Source organism: Argopecten irradians, chromosome 13, assembly GCF_041381155.1.
Source record: "Argopecten irradians isolate NY chromosome 13, Ai_NY, whole genome shotgun sequence".
NCBI classification, from domain to species: domain Eukaryota; kingdom Metazoa; phylum Mollusca; class Bivalvia; order Pectinida; family Pectinidae; genus Argopecten; species Argopecten irradians.
Genome location: NC_091146.1, coordinates 5,546,517 through 5,560,335, shown reverse-complemented (window position 1 = coordinate 5,560,335; position 13,819 = coordinate 5,546,517). Strand labels below are relative to the sequence as shown.

The window sequence follows — 13,819 nt, the reverse complement described above, 5'->3', positions numbered from 1 at the left end:
AGGGTGGATAATAAGTTAAAATATTTGAAATGAACATAATTATATAACAACAAAACATAGAAAAGGTAACTATTAGGTTATATATACAAATTACATTAATACATACATTCACACACTCACCATTACAAACACATACATTATACATATTATACATATTATGCTTGCAACACCAACTGTACGCATGTTGTACCTTGAGGGAATCTGGATTTTGACGTGTAGAAAATATCTGTTTAACCGCACAACTATCGATAATATGCACTTATATCATCAACAATTTCTATAATATCGATTAAGATACTTAACCATGCAACGGAATTTGTCAATATAATTGTTTTCCTTTCCATAAGGAGTGTAAAGAGTTTATGAAATATTTTGCATTATAACTGAACTTTCAGTGTATGGGTAATCCATCATACTACACTTTATCACACTCAGTCCCACCAAACATCACCAGTATGATGTACCTGGATGAAGATGGTTCACTTCAACCGATCACAGATGACGTCATCATACTCCCAGAGGCTTTTAATTTGGTACTCAGCATCGATGTCGACAGCAACCCTAATTCTGACGTCACTCTATTGCGTAACCAACAAACAGTTGAGGTGGCTGGGGCTACTGGTACAATAGGTCGATATAATATGGTTATAGAGAACCTCCGATGTGAAAATACGGGAACATATGTCGTCAGAGCGACCAACTACGTCACTCAGCCTAGACACAATATGGAGCCTTCTAAAAGACAATTCGAACTTCGGGTCAAATGTGAGTCTCAATTGATCTAAGGTTATTTTCAAAAATATATTATGGCTTGGCGAAGCATTTGTAATGGACGTTGTGAAACACATGACAATTTCAAAAGAATGGAGATTGATATAGTTGAGCGATTAAAACTATTTACTTGAATTTGATCATGGCTAATATACATTTGTATATGAGTACTGTTTAAAGCTAATAGTCGGGCAAAGGAATATTAAAGGTAGAAATGGTGCTGATATATCCAGTATAATTTCTTAAATAGAAAAAAAATTCTAATCAAATCGCTCTGCATGCAAAGAAATGAATTTATATTATAGGAATTCTAAAACGTTCTCACGACTGGCTATGTTCGTGTTGACATGCCTTGCTTTTAAAGAGTTAGGCGAATTTATATTTAACACTGTGCTAAATTTACACGAGGCTTTCCCATAATTTCCATGGTCTAAACTGGGTAACGTGAACAGAAATTGACCGTTGTTTTGATACGTAAGGACTTTTAGAAGGCCGATGAACGCGTTTGGAATATTTTTACCCGACCATTCACTTTAATAAAATGTGTTTTTTTCACTGTGTATTCTATAACGGAGGGTGTATTTCTGCAGAATACTGCACCAGACTGTCAGACGTTTTTAATGTTTCATTGCATACCTAGTGGCAGAATGGATGTGGGATTTCTCTTAGTCACATAGTGCGACTGCTAAACAATGACTTTGCACATGTCACTTATGTCATGTAACCTGGGACACTTTTATTGGCTAGAAACCAACTGTGATGTCATAGCTTGACGTCAAGGTTCAACACATTTTTAATACTCGTAGAAATGTAGATTGTTGTAGCTCTTTGATTAGGCTCGTTTCCTAAAATTTTATATGAAATGGACACTCTTTTAAGATCATATCCGTTATATTTTGAAATGAGTTACGGTAAAACTCGAATATATTTTAGTCGTATCTTTTTTTCATGTATGACGATTTAAAGACTAATTCCCGACTGCATCACTTTGTTATAACCATTTGTATTTCAAAATGTACAGAAGGATTACTTATATTATAAAGGATTTATTATAATGAACTGATTATTATTTCCATTCAGCTCATATTTCTTTTGTAATCAACTGCTAACATAGCGAATCGCCCGTTTAAATGCCTGCTATTTTTCTTAAACAAAAATCTGTTGTATCTGAAAACCAATAATAATATCATAAATATAGATACCGATGACCTGAGGTGATGTTCCAACAACAACCAAATACAAAATTTCCTGTGTAAACCATGTTAACAGTCGTTATTCATGTCGCTGTTTTGCCGGCGCAATAATTAGGACAACAGCGGGAAATACAAGACGACTCGCGTTTTGAAATTTATCATTTTATTAATTTTCAATTAAAATGTTAAGAAGATGATGATGAGTTTACCATTGGACCTGTAATAGTACAGCATACTATTATACCATTTATCGTCATACACGGCGAAAAGATGCGGCTTAAATGTAGCACAGTTTTACCGTAACTCATTCCGATTTATACATGTAATGATCATCGTTGACACGAAAGCTTTAACATATTAATATTATACAGGAAAAGGTGCATGCTCCTGGTCTCCATATACGATCGACAATTGCTTGTTTTCCGAAAAAAGATTATTTTATCTATTTGATTTATAAATTAAGAAAACATTTGCAATAGCAAATCAATTATCATAAACAAATACTCAGTTTATACACGTGCACTCACATGTCAATGTTTATAAATTTTTCTGTGAAGTGATTGTTTGAAAACGGAACAACGTACGTAACTAATCTGAAACAACAAAGAACTACTCACATAATTTCCTTAATAGGGTTTTACGGTGAATCTGGGAAAAGAATATAACCAATTTTTAACAAAACTACATACTTGTATTTCGTTTCCCTCTCTGTATGTAAGAACTCAAAGAAAGTCTTGTTTTAGGCGAACCACGAAGACTGAGCTCAAACAATTCTTCGATTAAACTGTTAGGGAAGCGTGGCCAGACAATTCCAATCAACATCACTGTAATTGCGAGTCCTTCACCTTTTTATCAGTGGTCTGAAGGTGTAAGAGTCCTTCCAACAATACAAAATAACGACTATACCTACACTATCAGGGGAGCGGTCCAGATCTTCTCTGTGTCAAACCTCAGAGACTATCATGTCAATATCACAAACGGCCTCGGGAAGGTGTTGGTCGTTGTGTTCCAGATCCGTCCTGAAGGTAATTTCTGTAAATAGTATACAGGAAAAGGCGCATGCTCCTGATCTCCATATACGATTGATAATTGCTTTATTTTTAGCAATGAAAAAAACATGCCTAGATGATTCGGATACCTGATCATCCAGCCCTATTTTATGTTTTGTGATTTTTCTTCCTTTTCCCGTGAACTAATTTTGTTATCGCTACACTGTTGTTTTCCTTTGCATATCTTATAATGACCATGTTAAATGGGTTCATTAGTTTCCTCGTCTTATGTAAGGTTTAAAATTTATACCTTCATATATAATAGCGATTTGATACCAGTATGTACATAACGCAATCAATTTTTATACCTTTCTGATCATAAAAGTGTCTAAAACTGTCAATATCGCATTGCAAAATATCTCGATCTACCTTTGTCATATTTTATACCATTAACTTGAATAACTGATATTTTATAGGTGTTCCTTTCGCCCCTGGAGATTTTCGTGTTTCTGAGTTTGGTTGGGACAGTGTTACCGTTATGTGGACATCGAATTTCGATGGTGGACATCCTCAAATGTTCGACATCTATGTGATGGCGAAAGGGGACGATGATTGGCGGCCTGGTGTGTTGGGAATCCAGGATGTTGGGGAAGGCAAAACAATGGAATACAAAATAATAGAACTCACGTCAGATACAGATTATGTCATACGACTGAATGTTTCTAATGATATTGGATCTGGAAAATCTGCAGTCTTACTTTATCGGACATCGGGTAGGAAATGATGTATACCACTCTCTTAGATGTTTGACCATATTATGTTTTGTTGTAAACACGTGCATTTCTTTAGACAGCTGTTTTGTTGTAAACACGTGCATTTCTTTAGACAGCTGTTTTGTTGTAAACACGTGCATTTCTTTAGACAGCTGTTTTGTTGTAAACACGTGCATTTCTTTAGACAGCTGTTTTAAGGAATAGAGACAGTGTGTTAAAGGCATGTCCATTTTCAAATCTTTCTGACAAAATCTTGTTAGTCCATCAACCATGATCATGAAAAGTCAAACGATATTTCCCAAGCGAGTAGTGGGGGAGGAGAAATAGGTTCCCATATACCCTTCTGGCAGTGTCTTGTCTAGTTTTCTATCGATGTGGGTATATAAGAATGTATCTTTTTTTCCTCATTTTTGATAACTGAAATTCAAGATGGCCGCCATATGACCCCCATGGGACATTAGTTGTCAATGGCAACAAGCATAAAATAAAACTAGGCATCATACCGGTTCTAAAAGACATGTTTCGAAAAACTGCAAAAGGGGTACATGGGAACCTATTTCTCCTCCCCGACTAGAGGTCAATACTTTATAAACATTATGGCAATTGCAGGATGGAAAAGCTTTATTAGGTTTCGTTATCATATGGCAAAATAAAACAACACTATATCTGTCAAGTGGTCAGAGAAATATCAACCCTCGTGAAAACCTGTCTATCAACACGCAGTCAGCCTCGTGTTAAAATGATATATAAATCAATATTGGTTGAGATGTCCCCGTCCGATTGACTGATTCAGGTTACTGTATAGAAGTCAAACTCTGAATTATTTTTTCTGTTCCACTTCTAGCTGCTCCACGGACCCCTGATGAACAGTCCGACGCTCTTACTGTAGTACTGGTTGTTGTTGTCTGTATCGTAGTTGTGGCACTAATCATCGCCATCATTATCATCATCATAATGCGAAGAGCCAAACGTGGTAAGAGGATACCGTATAGGGTTCTGATTTCGTGTTGGTTCATATTTCGCGGTATTCTTCACGGGCCATATTTTCGGGTACTAGATCTTGCGGTATAGCGCACATTTGAACGGGTATTATTTTATACATATAACATATTTTATTGCAAATTTGCAATTTGCCTTGAATTTCCAATTATCAACATGTGCGTTAAATAAACGTGATATTTTTGAGATAATTAATAAGGATTGATCTGATAGTTTGGTTTCTCTATAACATCTTTTGAAAATTTTCGCTTTAAGAATTCTCGGAGTTTAAGTAGAAACGGACGAAAAAAAATGTGAAAATGAAACACCATGAAATTTTAAAGTGTAGTCTCATTACAGAAATATATTTCTTACAGATATGTCCATGATATAATTTGCTTTGCTATGTATTGATATTTTACACTCTCCTATTTTTTTAAATTCATGTAATGCGATCGAGATTTTATTATCAATCACTCTTCATTCCCTATCCGGCTGGGAACATTTTCTTTTCTATACCACTTCGTCAACAAATCGGCGAAACAACGGGGTGAAAAAAATATAGCATTACGGTGAGAATATTTTAAATCAATATTTGAACTAACAAACAAATGATATATTACACGAAGATAGTTTAAGACAACATATTTTTTTTACCTTAACATGTATAGTTAAGAATAAATAATATACCGTTGTTTATGATAGCACAGACAAATAGCTTGGCCAGAAGTCCTATCCAAGATCAAGAACTTCAAGGCATTGCCCACCAAAGACATTCTCATGGTAAGTTACCGTGTCTCCTCATACAAGTCCTAGTGTCACCTGAAAAAAAATCAGATTTAATCCATACATATGTCCGCCTGTTGGTGATTGGTCCCATGAGTGAAAAATAACGCTTGTTGACGCCCAAAAAATAGATTATGTTCATACAAGCAAAACGAACAGATACACAGTACGTTTTGCATTTAGCATTGGACCAAAACTCGGGTCGCAAAATTTTCGACTAGCTGGCTGATAGTTGTCAGAAATTCAAACGGCGTAAAACACAACTATGACCACAACACTCCCTCATTACACTGTTTCGTTAATGAATTCGGAAATGGTATCCTGATAATAACTTCAGTTTGGATGATTGCGGCATATAACTATTTATACATATGACATGAAATTTCATCAACTCTAAGCGATATATATCTTAATGACAAGGCCATGCAAAAATTAGCACTGGTTTTTCTTTCGGATTGTGAATTTCCGGGGCACTGCAATATTCAGAATATAACTATTTATACAGATGCACTTTATGGTATTTTAATTCAAAACTTCTGGTTCTAGGTCTAATTTGCGAAAATGTTAACCCATCACAAATGATAAGCTATATGGTTATATAATATGTGATATTGTAATGTTTAAAGGCCCGGACCACGTGTATGCTACTGTGGAGGAAGACCGAGAACCGAGAACATCGAGCTGTGAAACAGGTAAACAACGTCAACGCAAAGACATCAGATGTGAATGATTTACAATGATTTCAGGATCAAAGTGTCTTTTTGTTTGGTTTATCATAGTGAGTATGGTATTGTTTGTTTTTGTATCTGGAATCAGCCACTTACTACTTGAGATTCATCACAGAACACAACTTTTTCCAGTGACGATTTGTAAAATCAAACAAACATCGTTCTGATTCAATCTTTGTTTTTCTTACCAATTCTTTCGTTATATCATGATTTATCACATAGTCTGACTGATATTCAGTGACTTTACCCGTGTAATATTTTTGCTATATGTGTAATTCAAGGTAGCTCCGTACTTTAGGTAAAACCCATTTCATTTTTTTCAAACAGGTCTTATTTTCTTGCGTTTTTTCATGCAGATTTCGTGGGTATTCTTGAACTACTTTTTGAGATATTTGAGCTTAATATACCATCCGTACAATTTTCCTGGGCGAAAATAGAAAAATTCATAAAAATATGTTGTCTGTAATATTACGATGAATGTAGTCTCAATCCTTTTGATTTTCTGTCCTTAATTTTTAACGATGGAACAATATACAAAACTATTGTATTTTTACAAATGCTAACTAGTTTTCGTTATTTCCGAGGACCTGTTCTATACGTAATTATCATGTTTTGCCATATTTCGATGAATATACGTAATTATCATGTTTTGCCATATTTTCGCCCCTATAAATCAATGAATAGACAAAAAAGGAAATGGAAACCCATGTCAATTTCACAATATGTGTATTTGATATGCCCAAGGTAATATATTTTTCAAATATCATATAATAACATGGGGTCATCGATCAGATTTTCACAATTTTGTAAGCTTAAAGTTTGTAACTCACAACCCTACACCTATTTCATCCAGGGCTAGGATGGGTCATATTTGACTATTTTTTAAAAATCATGCCACAAAAAAAATCTACATCAGTTCATATGTTTATGTCATATCGTATCAGGTTTATGTCTGTTTATTTTTACGATTTTCTCCAACCTTTGTATTTAAAGGAAATCCGTAGGCGATTTTTTTTTAGAATTCCTGAATTTCAGTGCGGACGTGTCCCCTCTTGTCATATATTGCGACGAAAGTTACTTCCGGTGCTCGGAAATCCATTTCTATTTACGACAGGGACCGAAAAATCTCAAAGACAGCATCTTATATTCACGCCATTGCTTTTATTTGATAAATTTAATGATTTTAAACATTCAATATTATATGTAGACAATTTTCACCCATTGAAAAAATATCCAAGTGGAATGTCGTAGCGTATCAGAAACCATTCTGGAACTCAAAACAACCTCGGCAGCTTCCGGTTTAGCGTCATATGAATTTGCGTGGTTTTCAAAAGGATGGACCTACCTTAACCAGATGCTGGAAATTCATTGTAACGTTTTGTTTTGAAACGCCATTAAACATTACATGACGTTGTGTCAAAATGGCGGGGTTTGTTGTAATTGTGGCACATATTTTGAGATTGAAATTCTTCGAAATGTATGTTGTAGATAATCTAGTTATGTGATAACAAATCGAAAATGCTCTGGCAAAAGTCTTTGAAGGGTTGGCGCTATTATTTGCTACTGTTTTGAAACAAAGCAGAGTCTTATTAAACGAAATCGCTTAATTATTATGAAATGTATTAGAGTTGTTGTTTAAACATTTAGACCCTGTTTCGGTAATGTAACTATATGAGTTATAGCCTCGTTATTATTTACAAACCGATAACCCCTGTGCACTTCTGACCGAAACAGACTGACTGAATATGCTTAAAGATCTCCCACCGCTAAAAATACGGTATTTTTCTTTATCAAAAATAGGAGTAGTTTGAGCTTCCAATTTTACTTTAAGATAAAAGAATTAAAAATAATCAATTGTGTCACGAAAAAATCCACGACACTGATTGCGCATACACCAAAAGCAAAATAGGCTTTTTTTTCAAATTATTTTTGGTGTTAATTAGACATATATATATATATATATAACTTAAACGTTTAATTGTTAAAAGATACACGTACTAATACCTATTGTACTAAAATGATGAGTATCGCTTATGCTCTGTCGGCGGTGGAGCATCTTTAATTATTTATTGATAGTATATATGGTTTATGTCTGTTTGTTTTTTATGATTTTCTCCAAATTTTGTGTTTAAAGGAAATCCGTATGCGATTTTTTTAGAATTCCGGAATTTCGGTCCGGCCGTGTCCCCTCTTATCATTTATAGTGACGAACGGCACTTCCGGTGTTTGAAAATCCATTCCCCATTTACGACAAGGAACGCAAAAACCTCAGAGATAGCATATCATTTTCACTTCACTGCTTTTATTTGATTTATTTAATGATTTTAAACATTCAATATTATATGTGGACAATTTTCACCTATTGAAAAAATATCCAAGTGGGATGTCGTGACGTATCGGAAACCATTCTGGAATTCAAAACAACCTCCGCAACTTCCGGTATAGCATCATATGAATTGGCGCGGTTTTCAAAAGTATGGACCTACCTTAAATGTGTTTAGGACGTTATGGTAGGTAGAGTGTGCACGGCAAGCTATAATGTTAACTATTATTACATTCAATGCATATGTTCTGTTAACAGTTAATAACTGAAAAAGTATATACATCAGACATCAAATACTTACGACATAGATAACAAAAGCAGGAAAAAAGCATATGCCGAGACGACAACGTTAACTTTACGCTATAAAGACCAATCTTCCACTCTGTATATAATTAACTAAGTATGTGCTAACCTACTCCAAACCATTCCTAACTAACCTAACCTACACTCACACAATTACTAATCTTAAGTTATTTAGATATTCATACATCAATTGGCAAGTTAATAATCGTAATATGTCAGGGTAGGACTGATAATGTTACATTACAAATTACATTATCTTAATATATATAACAGATATCTCAGGGTAGGACTGACTATGTTACATTATAAATTACATTATCTTACTATATATAACAAATATATCAGTGTAGGAATAAATTATGTAACATTACAAATTACATTATCTTACTATATATAACAGATATATCAGGGTAGGACTGATTATGTTATATTACAAATTACATTATCTTACTATATATAACAGATATATCAGTGTAGGACTGATTATGTTATATTACAAATTACATTATCTTACTATATATAACAGATATATCAGGGTAGGACTGATTATGTTATATTACAAATTACATTATCTTACTATATATAACAGATATATATATCAGTGTAGGACTGATTATGTAACATTACAAATTACATTATTTACTATATAACATATATAACAGGGTAGGACTGATTATGTTATATTACAAATTACATTATCTTACTATATATAACATATATATCAGATAGGAGGACTGATTATGTTATATTACAAATTACATTATTTACTTACTATATATTATAACAGATATATCAGGGTAGGACTGATTATGTTTATATTACAAATATACATTATGCTTACTATATATAACTTAACAGATATATCAGGGTAGGACTGATTATGTTACATTACAAATTACATTATCTTACTATATATAACAGATATATATATCAGTGTAGGACTGATTATGTAACATTACAAATTACATTATTTTACTATATATAACATATATAACAGGGTAGGACTGATTATGCTATATTACAAATTACATTATCTTACTATATATAACATATATATCAAGATAGGACTGATTATGTTATATTACAAATTACATTATCTTACTATATATATATTATAACAGATATCTCAGGGTAGGACTGATTATGTTATATTACAAATTACATTATCTTACTATATATAACAGATATATCAGGGTAGGACTGATTATGTTACATTACAATTTTCTTTACAATAATAACATTATAAATTAAATTATTTTACTATATATAACATATATAACAGGGTAGGACTGATTATGTTATATTACAAATTACATTATCTTACTATATATAACATATATATCAAGATAGGACTGATTATGTTATATTACAAATTACATTATCTTACTATATATATATTATAACAGATATCTCAGGGTAGGACTGATTATGTTATATTACAAATTACATTATCTTACTATATATAACAGATATATCAGGGTAGGACTGATTATGTTACATTACACAATTACATTATCTTACTATATATAACATATATATATACAGTGTAGGACTGATTATGTAACATTACAAATTACATTATTTTACTATATATAAACATATATATAACAGGGTAGGACTGATTATGTATATATATACAAATTACATTATCTTACTATATATAACATATATATCAAGATAGGACTGATTATGTTATATTACAAATTACATTATCTTACTATATATAACAGATATCTCAGGGTAGGACTGATTATGTTATATTACAAATTACATTATCTTACTATATATAACAGATATATCAGTGTAGGACTGATTATGTTACATTACAAATTACATTATCTTACTATATATAACAGATATATCAGATATATTATGTTTTATTCTCGTCATGTAAAATCAAGTTTTTTGTGCTTTCATGCATGTCCCTGTATCAGGATATCACCAGGCCCCGCATTACTGCACACGTCACAACAGTGAAATCAGTCTCTTCACTTCGAGTTTCATGGATAGACATTGGGATTCGTGATAAAGGATTGAGATGTTTGAAATGGCAAAATTAAATACAAAAAAACGCCATGCCATGGCGACATAGGTAGATAGCAAAACTCGCCAACTCGGCCGGTATTTATATATCCCGAGATACTCTGGCCCTGACAGCAGATGTAGACAGTATGGCAGATAGATGTCTGGTCTGTCATAAGATCTAAGTCGAGTGCCAGTATCTCGGGGTAGTATTTATACAGGTGTCTCAAGTTCGATTTGTCCAACAAATAATTAACACTGTTGTGAAGAGTAACCACAGGAAACGACAATTCATGTTAAATGTAATATCATATGGTACCCTATATGGTTGACAGCCTAGCAAAGGGAAATAAATCCTATATTATTTAAAAGTGTGAAAAATGTGTTTAATATTTAAGCAATAAACTGTTACCAGATTGGACATACAGTTGATATGAAGCCCATCCGGAAGGAAGATAAATAGAATGGCGCCCGTTAGGGTTGGTTAATGAATATTTATCTTTCGGACGAATGGGCTTCATATCAACTGTATGTCCAATCTGGTAACAGTTTATTACTTATATTTCCATTACGATTATTAAAATTCAACACTATACATGTATATCCTTTGAATTTTCCCGCTTGCGCTTGTGTTGACGTCACCAAGTTTAATAAACGGAACAGCCATATCATCAGCTTCTGAATATAGTTCAACACAAAACGGTTTGAAACAAGCGAACAAATGAAAATTATGCGATGATATTTTTTAATACATGCTACTTTGTAAGCATGATAATACTATTAGATTTCATAGGCCACACAACTTTAAAACCACTTTTTAAATAATTTGACCGTTATGTATAGGCGTAAGTATATATTGTATACACTGTCCGTGACGCGGCGGAAACGTTAACTATTCATACGCTTGACCAGATTGGAGTTCATAGCCTGATATTGCCCATCTGGTTTAACATAGATCAAACGGGAAACTGAAAGTAGAATGGAAATATATATATATATATAACTAATTATACATCCATTTATTTGCATTTATTGTTTTCGTTCTGGATGTTAGGTAGTGCCGAGAAACCAACCGAGGGTACCAGCGAAGACATGGATTTGTATCAACCCGAAGGTTAGTGTTTAAAAAAGTAAGCAAAAGTAAGATTGAAATGAGCATCTTATTTAAGTATACAAAAATACGCCGTGACGATGATAATTAATACCGGTATAAAGAGAAACATAATGGTACACCATATGGTCGATAACCTATAGCTAGCAAAGGGATACACTTCCTATACCAAAGTGTGCTAAATAGGTTTGATATATTTTTGTCAGTACATAAAACTAGTTATACATGCAGTGTGCATTTACTGCTTTTTCTGGATGTTAGGTTGTGCCGATAGACCGACGGAGGGTACCAGCGAATACATGGAATTGGATAAACCCGAAGGTTAGTGTTTGCAAAAGCATTGTTAAAGATGCTCCATAGCTGACGGGACATAAACGATACTCATCATTTAAACTATTATTTGTGTTTAATCGTGTATATCTATGTCTAATTAACACAAATAATGATATAAGATAATTTCTTTTGCTTTGGGTGCAAGCACAATCACTAGTGACAGGATTTTTTTTCGGGATGCAATTAATTATTTTTAATATTTTTATTTTGAAGTAAAATTAGAAACTCAAACTTTTCAATGGTTGTAATGGAGTAAATTAAGTAACTTTTGTAAATGAAGAAAAATACATATTCCTCTGCTCGTGTTTTTGAAAAAATACCATTTCTCAGCGGTGGAGCATCTTTAAGAAATGAAATAAGTGTTTTTGTTAAATAGGATAATATGTTGAAGATACTATTTAATTTGAATTGATTAAAAAGTTGCTGACTACAGAACTACCGGGGTGTTTCACAATGTGAATGGTTTTACCATTTACTGTCAAATTCTCGCCTGCAAAGTACTCCTCGGAATCAACAATATATTTAAACATGTTTTGTGCTAAATGTGGTGAATTCACATTCTGTATAGTTCATACTGTATAATTACAGGACTGGAACATCTATATTCAAGCTCTAACGACGCACCACACACCACGGAAGTCAAAACAGGTGAAACATGTGAATGTATCTAGATCAACTGAAAAGTCACGCCATTGGAACATTTTATCAATATCAATATTCAAATGAAAACGTAGATGCGAAATATAAATGTTAATCTAACATATTACCATAGATTTATATACCAGAAAACACGCTATAATACTAATTTGTCATCCATGTTTTTATTTTGTGTTCAAGGTGATGAGAAGGACTATAGCGAGCTAAACCTTCAGAGAGGTATGTGCACTATACGAAAAGTTCTGAGTGAAGTTCCAATGCCGCGAAAACAATCTAACGTTAAGAATGGGCTTTGGATAGTATAGTGAACAATATATTCAAAACTGACGTTTGAAATATCGATATATCTATCTAGTTTATTATTCTAGTTTTGGATACTTAGATGTGTTAAATTACGACTATCGACTATCAATAGAAAAATACTCTTTTTTGTCGTTGTTTTTTGTTTTTCAAAGACAATGACATCTATGATTCCGAATTTTTCGTCCGACACAATGACTATTCACGGACCTTAATAATTTTTGTACAAATATTCATTATTGTCCAGAATAGTGCTAATGACTATTAAGCTGCGATCTGTCAATCAATATGGTCGCCTTTCCCTGACTTTTGATTGGTCGAATAAATTTGGGTGCTTTGAGGGATGCCGAACACAATAGTAATAAATTTGTTGGCATGGAAACAAAATTGTAATTGATCGAAAATTAGATATAATCAGAATTAATACACACTTATTTTCAGTGTAAATCCAAGAGTTCGACTGTGGAGTGGACTTGAGAAAACATAAGTTCTCTTCTGATTGTTATCGCTTAAAAGAAAATTACCATAAAGCTTTTTTTTTTAATTTTGTAG

At 33.0% G+C, this 13,819-nt stretch overlaps 1 protein-coding gene across 10 annotated transcripts in view; it reads left to right on the top strand.

Moving 5' to 3' along the window:
• The window catches only part of LOC138306056 (uncharacterized), a 77,683-nt gene that overhangs the window by 62,796 nt on the left and 1,068 nt on the right, over window positions 1-13,819 (top strand). For 8 of the 10 annotated variants that reach the window (XM_069246404.1, XM_069246406.1, XM_069246403.1 and 5 more), the window contains 10 exons: window positions 436-765; window positions 2,708-2,989; window positions 3,430-3,726; window positions 4,571-4,699; window positions 5,410-5,487; window positions 6,117-6,182; window positions 11,921-11,980; window positions 12,239-12,298; window positions 12,899-12,958; window positions 13,148-13,186. In XM_069246404.1, the coding sequence (XP_069102505.1) occupies window positions 436-765; window positions 2,708-2,989; window positions 3,430-3,726; window positions 4,571-4,699; window positions 5,410-5,487; window positions 6,117-6,182; window positions 11,921-11,980; window positions 12,239-12,298; window positions 12,899-12,958; window positions 13,148-13,186 (1,401 nt within the window). Of the gene's footprint in view, window positions 1-435; window positions 766-2,707; window positions 2,990-3,429; window positions 3,727-4,570; window positions 4,700-5,409; window positions 5,488-6,116; window positions 6,186-11,920; window positions 11,981-12,238; window positions 12,299-12,898; window positions 12,959-13,147; window positions 13,187-13,819 lie in introns of those variants that run through there. The other 2 variants (XM_069246400.1, XR_011205767.1) reach the window with 2 other exon arrangements.